At 53.1% G+C, this 16,886-nt stretch overlaps 6 protein-coding genes across 6 annotated transcripts; 3 read left to right on the top strand and 3 right to left on the bottom strand.

Annotated features, from left to right (window-relative positions):
• Positions 1-684: 684 nt before the first annotated feature.
• J4E92_009171 (uncharacterized protein) lies at positions 685-2,176 on the top strand (the record flags this gene model as incomplete). The annotated part of the gene is made up of 3 exons (XM_051500520.1): positions 685-704; positions 756-1,318; positions 1,371-2,176. 3 exons carry the CDS (start codon positions 685-687, stop codon positions 2,174-2,176), a joined length of 1,389 nt encoding a protein of 462 aa, XP_051349346.1.
• A 423-nt stretch (positions 2,177-2,599) lies between these two features.
• Positions 2,600-4,560, bottom strand: J4E92_009170 (uncharacterized protein; the record flags this gene model as incomplete). Its single annotated transcript, XM_051500519.1, has 3 exons — positions 2,600-3,815; positions 3,863-4,170; positions 4,363-4,560. The coding sequence occupies 3 exons, from the start codon at positions 4,558-4,560 to the stop codon at positions 2,600-2,602; spliced, it is 1,722 nt and encodes a 573-aa protein (XP_051349345.1).
• Positions 4,561-5,839: 1,279 nt separating this feature from the next.
• Positions 5,840-6,466, bottom strand: J4E92_009169 (uncharacterized protein; the record flags this gene model as incomplete). The annotated part of the gene is made up of 1 exon (XM_051500518.1): positions 5,840-6,466. The coding sequence occupies one exon, from the start codon at positions 6,464-6,466 to the stop codon at positions 5,840-5,842; it is 627 nt and encodes a 208-aa protein (XP_051349344.1).
• A 1,020-nt stretch (positions 6,467-7,486) lies between these two features.
• J4E92_009168 (uncharacterized protein) lies at positions 7,487-8,768 on the top strand (the record flags this gene model as incomplete). Its single annotated transcript, XM_051500517.1, has 2 exons — positions 7,487-7,894; positions 7,953-8,768. 2 exons carry the CDS (start codon positions 7,487-7,489, stop codon positions 8,766-8,768), a joined length of 1,224 nt encoding a protein of 407 aa, XP_051349343.1.
• A 1,333-nt stretch (positions 8,769-10,101) lies between these two features.
• J4E92_009167 (uncharacterized protein) lies at positions 10,102-10,794 on the bottom strand (the record flags this gene model as incomplete). Its single annotated transcript, XM_051500516.1, has 2 exons — positions 10,102-10,680; positions 10,729-10,794. The coding sequence occupies 2 exons, from the start codon at positions 10,792-10,794 to the stop codon at positions 10,102-10,104; spliced, it is 645 nt and encodes a 214-aa protein (XP_051349342.1).
• Positions 10,795-11,804: 1,010 nt separating this feature from the next.
• On the top strand, positions 11,805-15,654 carry J4E92_009166 (uncharacterized protein; the record flags this gene model as incomplete). Its single annotated transcript, XM_051500515.1, has 4 exons — positions 11,805-12,488; positions 12,535-14,043; positions 14,090-14,779; positions 15,244-15,654. The coding sequence occupies 4 exons, from the start codon at positions 11,805-11,807 to the stop codon at positions 15,652-15,654; spliced, it is 3,294 nt and encodes a 1,097-aa protein (XP_051349341.1).
• Positions 15,655-16,886: the final 1,232 nt, after the last annotated feature.

The following is a 16,886-nucleotide window of genomic DNA, read 5'->3' as shown; positions in this document are numbered from 1 at the left end:
ATCTTTATGCCGACAAAGATTCACGCGATCGTCTCAAACTTAGACGCGTCGATATTGACGGTCAAAGTCTTTCCGTCGCTTCATCCTAGCAGCGCTACCCAACCCCAGACTTCATGATAGTGCGATGCGGGGAAAGTAGCTAGAAGCCCAGCCTTAGGTCCCCGCTACGTCGCTTCCAAGGCTTATCAACACAGCAAGCGAAGGAACAGATACCCCTTCTGGAAGGCCGTCCATGAGTCCAAGAAAGCGTAGTCACGAGCTTTGAGACGATACGAGATCAAGAAAAGAATGACGTCCACATTGCGGACGATGCTCTGAGCTTGTGCAAACGGCCGGGTAGCGGGCATCGGGGTAATGCAGATCCTATATTTAGCCTACACCTTAACTTTCATCTCTCGTCGCAAGATGACCCGGTATCGATAACAGCCCCGCCATGCTACGCGCGACAGTTTACGCGTCGCCCGATGTGGGCTTTTTGGCAAGAAGCAACACCTTGGCTGCTCTTTGCTTTGCTTCCTGACTCTTCTCTTCGCTCAGTTACGACCGAACAACTTGTAGAAACGCCACATCCCAACGACGCAGTCCCAAGTGCTATTGGACGGCGATTACCTTCGTATCGAACATACGTCACTCGCAACTTCCGATCGCGAAAAGAAGATGGGAAGCGCTGTACAGGATGCCAAGATGCCTTCCAAGGCCGCAGTGTAAGCAAACGCGCATGTAAAACAACACAAGCCAATGCTAAGTCTATCTAGCGTGAAGGATGTCGACCTCAGTCAGATCTACTCACAAAGCGTAGCAGCAAAGATCGTACAAGTCGCGCAACGCGGCCTTAAACAACCGGCTCCCTTACCATCATATCCACACACCGTACCCCAGATTGGTCCCGACGCAGGCCGATACGAAGAGCGAGAAGCAGACTTCTGGACATGCGGCTTCTTCCCAGGATGTATATACGCCCTCTTAGAACGCTCGATACGGTACCCACAGGCCATTGATGTCCCAGAACATGTGCGACCACAGATCCAGGACCAATTACTCAAACTTGGTCGACACTATGGCGTTGCTATCAACCAGATGTCAGGTCGAACAGATACACACGACATGGGCTTCATCGTACAGCCCGCGTTACAAAAAGACTGGGAGTTGACCGGGAACAAAGAAAGCCTACAATCTGTCGTCAACGCAGCATACGCGCTCGCATCGCGATATAATGACCGAGTAAAAGCGATTCGGAGCTGGGATGTTGCGATCAACGATCGTTACTCAATAACGGACATGTCGACAAACTTCCTCGTCATCATAGACAGCATGTGCAGTAAGCCTTCCATTCCATGCACTCCTTCTCCCCACTTACCCACAAATCCCAGACCTCGACCTCCTTTACTTCGTCGGCCACATCCAAAACGACCAGAAGCTAATCGACATCGCAACCCAACACGCCGACTCCATCATCCACGAAATCCTGCGACCAGACTTCTCCTCCTACCACCTCGTAAACTTCGATCCGCGAACTGGACAACCACAAGCCAAGATGACGAATCAAGGCTGGAAAGACGATTCGACGTGGAGTCGGGGCCAAGCTTGGGCTATAATGGGGTTCGCACAGACGTATTCGTGGACGAAGGATATCAAGTATCTGGCAACAGCGATCCAATGCGCAGAGTATTTCTTGCAAAGGTTGAAAGAAGGAGAAGGGAAGTGGCATCACCCCATGGTCCCGTGTTGGGATTTCGACGCGCCACAAGATAATGCCGAGGAGCCGCTACGCGACGTTTCCGCAGGCGTGATAACAGCGAACGGTCTTCTTATCATCCACCAAGCACTCCAATCCCTCTCTTCAGCCACGGTATCGCAACTCCCTTCTAGCAGCGCCACCAATTTCCTCGACATCGCACTGCAGATTGTATCCCAGACGCTAGATATGTCGTACGACTCTGATCTAGCGTGTTTTGAACTCCCCACCAAGGCCATGGTCAATGGGAATAGCGTCAACGGCGCAGCGGTAGCATCAGAGCTGAAGATCAAGGAGTCAGGGTTCGAGTGTATACTAAGGAACAGCACGACGAATTGGAATGAGCATGCGCATATGAAGTATGCGGATCATGGGTTGGTGTATGCGGATTACTATCTTTTGGAATTTGGGAATAAGCTTTTGAGGGCGGGGTTGCTGTGATGGGTGGTGGGGCGTTGGGATGAGTAGTGTTTGGCGAGGAATACGTGTTGAAGTGAAACAATTCTGCGTTGTCTGCTTGAGGTTGTGATGTGCGTTTGCTGTGAGTGAGCATGTATGAAAACAGTATGAAGGAAGCTAGCATACGAGAAGAGCAGAATAGGTCAGCAACGAGCAAGAGTCAAAGAACGTGTGGTTGGATTTCTTTTGCGTGCGTGACGAAATGAGCGTAAGGCGTAAGGCGTGGTAGTGTATATACAGCGATATAAAGCGAGTGTGGGTATGTATATGCAACAGCATAGAACGAGTGTGATAGTGCAAGTGTGCACAAACATGAAGAGAGACATGTACAAGAAAAATGAGCGGAAAAGTGCGCCGTCGCCAACAAACAGCAGGAACGATATCTAGCCGGTCATGGTCACTGGCTTACACAGTGACATACTCCATGATAACAGAAGTCACAACCGTAGTCTGCGGATCAGCGGGCGCGGTAGGCTCAGGCGCTTGCTCTGAGACGGCCGGTGCGCTAGAAACCTCGGGTGTAGGTGTAGGAATCGATGAGATGGCCGGCGCGCTGGAGACCTCAATTGAGACCGCAGGTGTAGGTGTAGATACGGCCGGGGTCGAAGCTCCCAGTGTCACATACTGCGTAATGACAGACTCCAGGAGCGTTGTTGCAATCTGGGGACCCACACCACCAGCATCAGGCACAACCTCCGGAACAGGAGCCTTTTTCCATACAAACTCGCCAGATTCAGCGTCGTAGGATCCGCTCGACTGATCTGCGGGGAGAGTCGAGTTGGTGCCGTCAGGTCCAGGTCCGTTGTACACGGGCGGGTTGCCTTCGATGTCGTCCTTGTATTCGGCATCGCCGTTCCAGGTTGGCACCTCGGTGTCGGACTCTGGGATGCTGACTGGCACGCTGAATACGGTGACGTTCAAGCCCTTGGGTGGCTTGTTTCGTGGGATCTCGCTAAAGTCCAAAGCTTGGATGCGCCAGCTGAACTTCTCTTTGAGATAGGCCTGTACGGTTTCTTTGTCCAGGCTCTTGAGCTCTCCAGCCGCGTGCTTCTGTGCGAGCTTCTCAGTCAAACCGATGTTACCCGTAACGATGTTTGAGGAGCTCATTCGCGGAGAAGATAGGGTGGCGAGCTGACCAACGTAGTTGGGGTCCGTAGGCCAGTCGATGGGGTTGGTGCTGGGCTCGCCAAGGAAGGCGCGAACGGCGTAGGAGACCTTGATGTCGGTCGGCATGTTGACTTCGCACTGCCAGTCGGTAGCCTGAACCGTGCGATTGATGCTGCCTCCGCCCGGAGTCGGGAACGTCGCATTGACAGTCGCATTGGTCTCGCTCAGGCCTTGAGTCTGGGCCTTGTACAACTGATTGATGGACGATGTCAGCGTCGCATTGCTAGGGTTGTTTTCGAGTTCGGGGTAGGTGTATCCAAAGGAGGTCCAGTTGCGGGAAGTGGTTGCAGTCCACATGTCGCCAAGGGCATTCATGTGGAACGGTGCGAGTGGCGAAGCAGTACCAAGAACGCTACCGCTGGCGACAGCGAATGAACCCATACGCTGCTCAGCGTCCTCGACCCAGGTGTCGGGGTAGCGAGTTTGGTACATAGATATGATCCGATCAATGTTACTATACACGATTAGCGTTACTCTCAGCATTGCGTTCCGAGGACTTACCAGTGATGGAACCAGAAGATGGGGTCGAATGCCGAAACCTCCACTATGCCCATGTGACCCAATCCGAAGACTGTGTGAAGACCATCGTGTAGAGTCTCAAAATTTCCGATCTTGCCACCGTTCGCCTTGTTGCTCACTTGGCTGAAGGGTTGGTACGTTGTCAACAATTTGTAGAGCATATCGCGGAGATTGGGCTGCTGTTTGCCAACTCGATCGTTGACCTCGCTGTTACGGCTAGTGGCATTGGCAGCGTGGGGATCAGCTGGGTAGCGAATAGTGTGGTTCCAGTACTTGAACTCAAACTCGCTCTACTCGTGTGTCAGCAGCCAAGTTCTTCAGCATGATATCTTCCTCGCGGAGCGTAGATGTATAGAATTGAGACGTACCAGGGGAGCGAAGTCATCATACTTCAGAGGATGAAAGTCGTATTTGTACAGAGGGTTGGGAATATACCCTGTGGTTCCATTGGGAAACGTGACAGTAGCCGTAAGGCAACGCACGTTCTCAGGGATGACACCCTCTTCACTGTTTGGCGGATCCATCGCCCAGTCCCAGTATGGAAGGCGAACTCGGTTTGCAATATCCAAAGCCTTGTTACGGGCTTCACCGATGGGATACTCATTGGCGACGTCGACCGCGCGATCATGGAGAACCTGCTCGAAGAGCGCGAGATACGGCCGGTGCCATGGGCCGAACATGCTGGACCCATGAGGACAATATCCCATCATCTCATGACCGGCTGTTCCATTCACATTGTCCCACTTCTGGAATGGCACTCCGTGTATCCCTAAAGATGTTAGTTAAGCCTCCGATAAGAACATTAATTCCATACCTGCGACCTGGAAGTAAGAGATCTTCTGATCCTGGTCCATAGCCTGGAAGCGAGCAAACGCTTGGATAAAGATATTCCATAACTCCGTGTCTTTCTGCAATTCACGGAGTTCCTGTCGGGGGTGTACTCCAGTTCCTTGGACCCCGACAACACTGAAGTAGCTGTCGTCTGCCTTTGCAACTCCACATGAAGGGCCATTGGTAGAGTTGGACACAGCTTGCACGCTTGCCAGTAACGAGAGTGTGGTAGCCAGACCAGTGAAAGAAAAGAATGATTTCATGTTGGCCAGCCGGTAGCGAATGAAAGTGATCGTCAAGATCTGAACGAATGGAAGCTGCAACAAGTTGCGAACGAAAAGAATGAATGTCACTAGGACTGAAAGAGAGACTGGGCAAGCGATGCTGTGATGGGATTCTGGATGGACATGATGCTGTATATAAGAAGTCCGTAAAATGAACGGCTGATGGCACAATCCACTGCCCCGCTGCCTGTAAGTGACGTACCGCGTTGTAGTACCGGCACTTCATGCGTAAAACATCGACCAGCTGTCAAAAGGCAGGTGCAGCAGCGAGTACGCCGTTGTTGCTCGGCGCATCCTTGCATGTAGGATGATGTTCGAAACATGTTTGGTTTCTTCGCATGAACGTGCCAAGGACGGAGGAGCACGAGGTATGGACCATGAACACAGACAGTCAGAGTCCTTTAGCGTATTGTCGAGCTTCATTGGGGGTCTAGCACCGGTGTTCATGATCTCAGTATAACCGCGCTTGACCGTTGACTTAGTCGTCCTGGCCAAGACGCAGCATAGACAGTTGAGTATCTTGGGGATGTATTAGCCCCGCCGGCTAGTCGAGAATCAAACATCGATACAAGCGGGCCATCTTCGATCGGTGCAGTATACTGATTGTGGCTGTGACGTGGGGAAGCTGTGTGATGTTGATTGTGTGAGATGGCAGGGCCGCGGCACAGACCACCACGGCATGGTGCGACGCTCACAGAGAGCAAATTGACGAGCAACCGAAATTCAGGCACCTATCAACTCGGATGTGACGGCCTGGAATGGTCGATGCGACGAAACAATGTCGGCACGCAGCGATTGCTAACCGGCAAAATTGGTGTTATCGCGATTTTGCGGGGGATGTGCTTCATACACTTTCCATAGTGTCGGGAGGCATGGAATCATCGACATCACGCGCTATCAAAGTGCGTTTCGAGTCCTTGATTTGTTTCGCCTGGCTGCTCTTTCTCTTTCTCGAACCTGCACTATCAGATGCGATGTGCAACCTTGCCCACTTTTTGACTCTTTTGAAGACTTCGACTACTGGCGCGGGGAGCTCGCCCAGCTGAGCAGCTGAGATACCGTTGCTTCTCGTCAAGACATCAATAGTCGTTCGAGCCCGTGTGATGGCCGGGTTCAGAGATTGGCCAAAGACGGTGTCACCGAACGATGTCAACGCAATGTTCCTCAGAAGCAGAATGTCGCCAACTTTGATGCTCTCTAGTGTCTGCAGTAGTTGATTTTGAACGTGGTTTTTTTCGTTGTTTGACTCTCGGGGTGGACGCAGCCAGAATGTGACCTTGAAGTCTGAGCGTGTATCATCCGCAACGATGATCTCCCATAGATTCATCTTGTATCCACCCTTGCGAACAAAGACTTCTTTCTGTTCCGGGGTCGCAGTCACAACGCATAGGAAGTTTGGTGTTGGAGTTTGCGGGTAGATCGCTCGTAGACGCTGTGCGCTAGGTAACAATCCAAGAGGCGTGATACTCATCTTGGGCGCGACTTTGACGAGTAGTGTATGCTCATCGACTTTACTTGGGCTATCAAAGTCCGATAGAGTAGTTCCGAAAGAAGTAGTCAAGAAAGAAGAGGAGCTGACGCTCTTATCCGTTATACCGTCTGGAAGGACCTGAGACGACAGTAGTGTGTCGTGGAATATGAGCGAATGCTCGAGATAACCAGGTGTAGCGATTGACGTATCCTCAAAGGCGATAGATGTATCCAGGTGGGTTGTATCTTCCTGTAAAAACGAAGTATACCGACCCACATTGGGCAGCGAAACATCTGATATGTCTTGACCTCGAACATTTCCTGGGAGAAAAGGTTGTGACCATCCAGTCTGGAGCCGAGGGTTCTTGAAAGGCAGTCCGCGCCACTTTAAAGACGACGTGGATTCATTTGCAGGTGTAGAAACGCTTGTTGCTGCATCAAAGGGACGGCAATCCTCGACTGCCAAAAGTGTGTCTTCGTTGAACTCTAGATGGTTGCGCAAGGGCGCTCCATTGAGCATCTTGAGCCGCATCTTACGCGACTGACGCGTCTACGCGTACGTGTTGGATCGACGCGTCCACGGGTGCGCAATAGAAGTCATGGGAACAGCGTCGTTCTTCGAAGTATACTAGCGTAGGAGGGATGCGAGGGTTATCAATTGATGTGGAGCCGAGTACTGTAGAGACAAGTCGGAGAATGTGAGGATGTCCGGGCCTTGTCCAACAAATCCGAAGCTGGAAGCATAATCGTCGCCTAATCTGATAACGCGAGGTCCGAAAGCCGAAGCAATTCACCGAGACAAGAAAAGCAACATAAGAGGCGGTCAGCTTCCGTCTGAACTCCCGTAAGACTTCGACTTCGGTGATATTCGATAATTACTGTTCATTAGGCAACAACGGCCGTGAACGGGCGTGAAAGACATCATCCAGGTACCAACCACTCCGTAAGCGTCGGCGTCACCGCGCGCCCACATTCCGCGGCCTTGGCGATCTAATCGCCGCATCTGATATAAAGATACGCAATGGCACCATCCAAGACGCCCCACCGGCCGATAAACGCCTACCGAGTCCCTGCCATGTTGCGCAACCTGTCCTACAAGCTGACCTCAGCACTCTCGTCGTCGGAAGTCCCGACGTTGGCCAAGGACAGCGACGAATTCACCAAAGCGAAGAAGACGGAGGAGTTGTTCCCGACCACCGACCCCGCGGTAGATGGCGATGATTGCCTACATGACTGCGCCAGCTGCAGTGTCAAATACCCGCGCAAATTTGAGATTGATGAGACGGAAGAGCTGTATGGACACGTGAAGGGATGGAGTACGCATTTGATTGTTGCGACGGGCAAGACGGATTGGGTGCGCGATGTTGCGGACGAGAAGGGCAGCATCATGGAGGCGGTTGACAGGGGCGATGCAAAACCTAGCAATGGGGTGAGTTTGGAGATATGACGCCTTCAGGTTGTGTCGAGTGCGAGCTAATTAGGTACAGAAACTCATGTTATCCGCCTCCAATATGCCCGTCCCAGACCACTCGGATCACAGTTCCATGGTACTACTGCTACCGTCATGGCAGTTCATAGACAATGTCACACCTGCGAACATCCCCGAACTTATCACCGACCATATCAACCCCGGTCCTACGAATAATACCCCATTGCGCTCACGGAAAACTGCCGCGCTACCACCCTCAGAAAAGCCGGAAGAGACTTCTTCCGCCGACGCCAACGCGCCCTCATCCATACCCCCGACGATACCCGCACCCCAACTCAAAGCCCGACCATGTCCACACAAATACCTCATCTTGATGTGCAGTCAAAAGACACGAGACGCACGTTGCGGCCAGTCCGCTCCTCTTCTACGAAAAGAGTTCGAGCGACTGCTCCGACCACTGGGGTTATACCGCGATCTACACGACGAGCGACCGGGCGGCGTAGGAATATACTTTATAAGCCACGTTGGAGGCCACAAGTTCTCGGCAAACGTCATGGTCTACCGACACTCCTCAGTCGTCACACGGCCCGAGAGCACGAATGGCACTGACAATGGACATGCCAATGGCGCGGAGAAGCGGCTCGCGGACCTGAAACTTGAAGACGATAATGGGCAGGAAGTTCTGCTGGATGCTAATAAGGAGCAGGAAGCAGAGGGTAATGGCGAGGCTGCGCAGTGTATATGGTTGGCAAGAGTGAAGCCTGAGGATTGTGAGAATATTATTAAGTACACGGTGCTGCAAGGGAAGGTGGTCAAGCCGGAAAGGCAATTGCGAGGTGGATTTGATCGGTGCAAACAGCTAGCTAGTTGGTAATCGACTCTGAAGCACTGCTGTATCCTCCAGCTCAGGCGCTGTCTGAGTCCCAGGCAACTCATATGGTGTTTCCTCCACATCCTCTGATGTAGTCCCACGACCCTCATCGTTTGCACCTGCTGACTTCTCGCTTTTGTTGCTATCTGGATGTCTCCGGCGAATCCAGTACATCGCGATGAATATGATGCCAACAATTGTTAAACCGCCCAAAATGCCGCCTATTACCGCACCCATATTGAGGGACTTGATCTCGGGTTCGTTGAAGGAAGACGACGAGCTGTCATCGAGAGTCGCAAATTCGCTAGAGGCTGGTGTCGCACTTGCTTGCTGAGGCCGTGAAGAGGCGTAGCCAGAGTCGGATCGGTCGACTGTTATGGTGACAGTCTTGAAGAGAGGTGGAATGATGACTGTAGAGTATGGTCCGGGACTCGGTGTAACGGTGATAGTCTTGAAGAGAGGTGGTATTATGACGGTAGAATATGGTCCTGCGGATTCCGTTGCCCTTTCTGTCAATAATTCGCCGATGTTGGATGTTTCCTTAAGCGTGCGGACGCCTGATGAAGGGGTCCAGTAAGAGTAGGATTGCTTCTTATTGTTAGATTGTAGACCAGTAGCAAGATGACCAAAGTACATACCGTCTGCATCTCAGCGTTTCGCGGTCGGTGTCTCAACGGCAGCGAGTGACTTTTACGAGCGAGAAAGAGGTACCTAAGACAACTTCAACAAGGTAGAAGATTGCATAGTTTTGCTTCCTGTACACACACAGCCCCTTTCAATAAAAATGTCGATGTAACACTAGAACGCAGCATTGCGGTTGTGTCACAACCTGTATCAGCATGGTATAGTGCAGCGCGTAGAAACTGCGCGAATGACTTAACCAAAGGCCCCGTAGTACAGAATATGTACATACTAGGGTTCATACAAGGTTAGGCTCGATATGCAATGAATCACGCGCATACGGGAAGATATACGTTGAACTCGAACATAACATGGGGTATCATTTGTGGTATATCGCTTGATCATGCGTCTATGGTGGCTGTCTGTTGGCTTTATGTGGCCCGTGGTCCTCAAGATGGCAAGCAATTTTCGATCTTTCCAAGTATTGTGACTTCGTAGCGTGCTCCCCGTCAATATGCCGGTCGTGATCGACCTTGCTCGACGAGATTAGTCGAGCATTTCGGGCCGCCAGCTCGTACTTAATGTCCATAGAAGGGCTCCACGCGTGACGATGCCAACTTCCTGTAGGGTCTTGATCATCACGGCAAAGCTGTGAGTGACTCTTGAATCGCTTGTGATCACACGACTTGTTGTATGTGCACATGCACGTCTCTTCTCAGCCTGCGGCCTCCTTGACTTTGCCACCTGGGTTTGGTGCTTCGTCAATGAACTGCGGTGGCGCTGTATCATCGAGCATGAAGTTGGGCACGCCTGAAGACTCTCCGATGCCCTCAAAGTCAACCTCGTCACCCAACGCCTCCAGCTCAGCATCCAACTCCGACTCATCCACATCCTCCGGTACGTCGTAGCTGCGGCTTATAGCGTCTTGTATATCGTTTCCCATATCCATGAGATCGGCCATCTCATCTTGCAGCTTGTCGATCTTATCGATGTTGACCTTGCCGTATTGCTTCCGTAGCTCTTTTGTCGTTGTCTTCATAGCGTCGATGGTAGTCATTGTATTCTTGAGGTTGTCCTGCATCATGCCGGCCTGTTCCATGTTCCACGATTGCGCCTGAAGTTGGTCGCGCTGAGCTTCGTACTGCTTCCGCTGCTGGAGGACTTTGAGGGCTTTTTGCTTGATGGCGGTTTTGCCGGGGCCGTCGCGCATCTTGGCGAGCTTCTGCTGGTATGTGGACAGCTCAGCGTTGAGCTTGGCGAGCTTGACATCGAGACTTTCTATGCGTGTGTCGACCTGAGCGCGTCAGTATTGGAAGGGTATTGCCTAATGGATGGAGCCTACATTGGAGATGGCGCTGTTGAGCGTAGGCTTGGGCGCGGTGCTCTTTGCTCCAAATAAGCGGTTCATGCTGGTGGTGGGATATGTGGGTTGCCGGCCGGATAGTCGCGATATGCAGCCGAGGGGAGAGGACAGGCGTGGAGTGTGTTGGCAGTGTGGGGTGAATGGCAGGCACCGAACGGTGGTCGTAGCTCCGGCAGTTCCCGCTAACGTCATCGATCGTCACGTGGGCGCTAGCGATCGCACCCTGAGATGCCCAAGCAGGATTGCCATACATTGGAGCGCCCCATGCCATGGCAATTGCCGACATTGACAAGCTAACAAAAGCCACCATAGTACATGGTGAAGCAATTCATTAACAGCTATCCACAAACGAGTCAAATGAACTTTTTCACAGGCGGATGCCGGTATGCGATGCCAGATGCAAGATGCACCAAACCATCACACTGTTGAAGATGCTACATAATCATGAAATCCTCCAGTATACGCGGCGTTCATGCCATCAGCACTAGCTCACATGCTTATCTCGAGCAACTACTGGGTCCCAGATTTGTATCCAGACACAGCTGGTAGTCTTCTTCCAAACTCGACACGTCCTGTTGATATCAGGGAGGTGCAAGTGATCTGCGGGCCTGGCACGCTATCCGTACTACGCAGCTTCTAGCCTTGCCTGTCACCACCAAACCCAACAATACCCACAACACTCCGACTCGGGAGACACAGACGTTTTCGCAGCCTGTATCTGTAACGACGCCGCGCAACAGTCGGTGCATGGGTTGATCTAGAGCCTCGCGCGCTTTTCGTTTGCCATTGCCTTCCCCGCGGCCTCGTTCGCCTAAGGTACCTGTCCCACCTGTGCAACACAGCCCAAGCCACGAACACGCGCCCTCTGTCTCACTCGAGTCGCTCTGCTAACCAGCCCGCCGCCGTGTCCAGCTCTGCACGGCGTGTCCTTCTATGACGCATTGGTCGCCGCAGTAAATCTACGCATGTGCCCCACGCTGCTGCACACGCTCTCGAGTGCCTCGCCCGACCCTTCCCCTGCCCCGCCCTTGTAGCCGCAAACCACCGCAACCACCATGTTTTGGCGCTTCGGCGGGTACGCGCAGCTGTCGTCGCTCGACAGCATCCTCGACAAGCCCGACGTCACCGTCGAGGAGCTGCTCGACGAGTCGGACCTCATACAGGAGCTCAAGCAGCAGAACTCGAAGCTGATAGAATACCTTCGCGATGAGAATGTCTTGGAACGCCTGCTGCGCTATGTTATCGCCGCCAGACCCGACCTGCCCCCCGACGACGACACCGGAGGAGAGCCTGCGCACGAGGCGAGGAGTCCCAGTCGGACGGGCTTCTTCGGCAAAGTCAGGGCGCGCTCGACATCCACCACCAAGTCCGATGCGGGCGACAGTGAAGAGACCAAGGAGGAGCGACAGCGCATGAAGTACGCCTATGTGTCGTGCGAGATCCTATCGTCCGAAGTATGGTCCATATCCGAGGCGGTCCTCGAGAACCAGGACACCTTGCGACAGTTCTGGGCCTACATCAAGCAGCCTGCGCCGCTCGACCCCGTCCAGGCTGGCTACTTCACCAAGGTCAACGAGTCGCTGCTCGACCGCAAGATGGAGGAGATGCTCGACTTCTTCAAGTCATTGGACAATGTTGTAACAGACATGTTGCAGCACGTCGACTGCCCTGTCATCATGGACCTGCTGTTGAAGATCATCAGCCTGGAGAAGAGCGAGGGCGGGCAGGGCATTGTTGACGTAAGTCGTCACATACACGCTTGCTGGCATGACTAACAGACTCCAGTGGCTGCAACAACAGAACCTCGTTCCCCGCCTGATATCATTCCTCGCCCCCGATCAGTCGACTTCCACACAAACGTCAGCTGGCGACTTCCTCAAGGCTATCATTACGATATCCGCAAACGCTACCACGCAAGACCAGTCCGTCATCGGGCCTAACGAGCTTACGCGCCAGCTTGTCTCCGAACAATGTCTGAAACAGCTGATCGATTTTATGCTGCAAGGCGGCAACCCGCTCACAGTCGGTGTGGGTATCATCATCGAGGTTATCAGAAAGAACAACTCCGATTATGATTTGGAGAATCAGATTGGGCCGGTACCCAAGAACTCAGACCCCATCTACCTGGGAACACTGCTTCGCCAATTCGCCAACCATATCCCGCAGTTCATGGAGCTGGTTAATAGCTCAAGCCAGATCGTGACACAGCGCGATGGCAGCACTACCAAGAAGAAGCGAGAGCTCAAGACAGCCTTTGGCGAGAAGATCGAACCGCTTGGATTTGATCGGTTTAAGACTTGTGAGCTGATGGCCGAGTTGCTGCACTGCAGTAACATGGCTCTGCTCAACGAACGGGGCAGCGAGGCTGAAGTCAGGAGACGAGATGCCGAGCGGGAACGTCTCAAGGCTGACGGCAAATTGACTTCAGCGATTTCCGGCAATCCAGGCGATTTCTCCACCAGTGTGGATAGCCAAGGCTTCCACCATGCGCGCGCCCCATCTATGGACTCTCCTGCAGAGATAAAACCTCTGCATGTACAGAACAGCTCGGAAGACGACTTTGAAAAGGTTGTCGCGCCGGAAGTCGCTGTCGAGGAGGCCAAAGACACGGCAACGGAGAAAGAGCAGATTGGAGAGCCATTGGAGCCCTCGCCGAAGCTGCCGCCGAGAGATGCGCCACAGGAATCGTCCGCTGCCAAGGCGGTAGGCGATGACGGCGAGTTTGTTGACGAGCCTTTGACACCACCCAAAGACGCTGCAGCAACTGCTGAGAAGCCTGCATCTCCACCTAAGCCTGCAGATGATGCCGAGTCACCTACGTCAGCCGGCCTGAGTGCCAAGGTCGATGAGCTTGAACTGGATACCGACACCGTTATGAACGACCGCCAGGAACCGACAGAGCCTGCGAAGACCGAGAAGTCGGATACCGATGTCAAGACCCCGCCATCTCTTCTCACACAGCAGCTCAACCAGACCTCGGATACCACCACTGCTGAACAGTCCGAGAGTCTTTCACCTCATCCAGACGACAAACCAGCGCCACTGTTTGCGGGTAAGAACCGCAAAAGTGAAGCCGAACCAGCCAGCATCGACACCTCGCGCTTCACCGCACCAGTAGCAGGATCAGATCTTTCGGAGATAACTCCTATCGACGAGTCTCAGAGCGTGCGTTCGGTGGTATTCGGCAATGCAGAGGATGCTGCAGGCTTCGAGATCGACATTGACGGTACGCCTGTTGTTGGCGACTTGCTGAAGATCACATTCGTTGAGAATAAAGTAGTACCAACGATACTTGTAAGCACCTTCCAGATCTTCCAGCGAAACATGCTAACATTTGCAGGACTTCTTCTTCCGCTTCCCATGGAACAACTTTCTACACAATGTAGTATACGACGTCGTTCAGCAAGTCTTCAACGGCCAGATGGACCGTGGATACAACCGTCAGCTAGCGATTGACCTCTTCGACAACGGAGGCATTACCGAGCGCATTATCAAAGGACAGCAGGAGAGCGACAAATCGCACCAAGAAACGTCCATGCGACTAGGATACATGGGTCACCTCACCCTGATTGCAGAAGAGGTGTTGAAGTTTACAGAGCGACATACCGATGAAGTCTTGTCGCAGATGGTCCTAGAGAAGGTCCACGCTCAAGAGTGGGTGTATTATGTGGAGCATATTCTGGCCGAGACGCGAGAGCGCGACAACGCCATTCTCGGAGGCGTGCGACCCGACATGAGCGTCGGGCCCAGACAAGCTGTGCTCAACGCCGTCAACGCGGCAAACAACAACTTTGGAGGCGATAGTGGCGGGCTCTCCAATGCAAGCCTCGCCAACAACGGCAACATAGGCCTCGACAGCATGGAGCTCACCAATGCTGGTGACACTGAGGGTGGTGGGTACACCTTCAGCGGAGGCTCCTTGCTTAGTGGCTTTACTAACTCGAGTGACGAAGAAGACGAAGACATGGACGATGTCGACACCGAGAGAGAGCGGGAACAACGACAGGGACCTGTCGACGACTCCGAACAAGTGGGTGAAATCTCATTTGACGATGCTGATATGGACTATCGATAAGTCCATGGCCCCGAGCATACACACTATACCACGAATGTTTCCCGCCCTTGGTGCGTTTCCTTTTCTTATACTTGTTTGTATCATGAGCGGGAACGGACAGAAGGCTCGCATGCTAGATCTATGGGCCTATCATCATCCTTTCTGTACATACATTCCTTGCGCCATCCGACAGGGTGTATGATACATGTAGTAATACGCATCGTGAGATGTGGTTTCCTCTCATCTCCTTTGTGTGATGTACAACTGGATGATTGGGCTTCATTGATCTGGTATGGTGTCCTCTTTCCTCCTCGCTTCCATCTGCTTGTTTCCCCTTTGTTCACCCTTTCTCTGTAGATTCCGATTTGCTTGCGTTCCATCTCCGCCCTACGAGTCATCGTATCTTTCCATTGACCATCTCCACTAACACCTACTTACAGCCCAGCATCCCACCGCCCCTCCAGATCCCCCCGTCGCGCGCCCGCCGCCAATTCGCCCTCCGTCTCGCCCAACGCAAAGCGCAACTCGAATCCACGCGCGAAGCAGAAGAAGACCCAGACGACCCTTCCGCCCCGAAAACTCAAGAACAAGAAGAACGCGAAGGGCACCAGCGCTTCGCGCGCATGTTCGAAGGCATCGAAGATTCTTCCGACGACGACAGTCTGCACAGCATCGAAGGCATGGGAGAGGACGAGGAGAGCATACTAGGACGCATTGAAGTGGAGGGCCAGGAGGTGGGCAGGAGGAGTCCGATCAAAGTGGCTAGTCCCGAAAAGGTGAGCAGTCCGGAGTTGGAGCGGGGTCCAAGCGGTGGGGAGGGTAAGGAGGAGGAGAGGAGGGCTGTGGTTTAGTATGTTGTTGATGTGTTTACGAATGTGGTAAGTGGGTAAGGCGCGGGCGCCGTCAGCGGTATCGTTGATGTGTTGTTCGATGTCGCTGTTGATGGGCATTGCGAGAATTCATGTAGGTTTACGCGATGGATTGGCATGATGTATGTAGTAATGCATGGTTATGAGATACCCCCTTCGATCTATCTCTTGGGATATTGTACTTTACGTTGAGCTGGAGCACCCAATATAGCCGCAACATGCTTTTTTTCTTAGAGAGGTTCGCACTTTGATCTTGTGTTGTGCCGAAGACGAGGCAGGTACGACATTGGCGAAACGTACCTACCCATGCCGACGCTCGCGTCAGGTGACTTGGCGACACGCTAAGTAGAACCTTAGCGCGTCCGCCATCTACCCTTCCCTACCATCAACACTCATAGACTCCATACACAAATCCTACACCACACAGCATGTCGACGCAACCCGCCCCTCCCCGCCCTTCAAACGACCACCGCCGCACCTCCGGCGCCCCAAAACGCCAATCCATCCTCCCAAAACCCTCCTCCATCTTCCTCGACACCACCGTCCTCATCGCGCAGCACGCGCAAATCACCGGCACGCACCCCGTTACAATCGGCCCTAATACCGTTCTACACCCACATAGCAAACTCAGTAGCGCAGTCGCACCAGTCGTCCTCGGCGAGGGCTGTGTGGTGTTTGAACGTGCGAAAGTGGGTGTTGGTATGGGTGCTGAGGGGGATGCGGAGGGGAAGAGGGGCAGTATGGCACCTCCTGCAAGGGGGAGTGCGGGTGTGAGGGAATCTATGAGGAGTGAGGGAACGGTGTTGGGTAGAAATGTGGTTGTTGATTCTGGGGCTGTGGTTGAGGCGGCGGAGGTGGGTGAGGGGAGTGTGGTTGAGGTTGGGGCTGTGCTGGGGAGGGGCAGTATCATTGGGAGGGTGCGTATACTTTCTATGCTTTGGTCGCGTTCGCGGAGGTTGGGGCTAACATGCTGTAGTACTGCACTATATCGGCTTCTTCGGTTATACCGCCTTACACCCGCTTGCCAGATTATACGGTCGTGTATAGTGGGAATCAACAGAGGGTGGATCGGACGCTGCAATTGAGACCGGAGATTCTGGAACAGAAGATGGCGGTGCATGCGAAGCAGCTGGATATGTTTAAGAAGCTTATTCCCAACAATATTGCGAAGTGGTCTTGAGGAGAGGACGTACTCGGGTCTTCGCGCCATCCCT

This window comes from Alternaria infectoria, assembly GCF_024043175.1.
Source record: "Alternaria infectoria strain BMP 0036 chromosome Unknown scaffold_21, whole genome shotgun sequence".
In the NCBI taxonomy this organism is placed as follows: Eukaryota; Fungi; Ascomycota; class Dothideomycetes; order Pleosporales; family Pleosporaceae; genus Alternaria; species Alternaria infectoria.
Note: the sequence above shows the minus strand (reverse complement) of the source record. Positions and strands in the feature narration are given on the sequence as shown.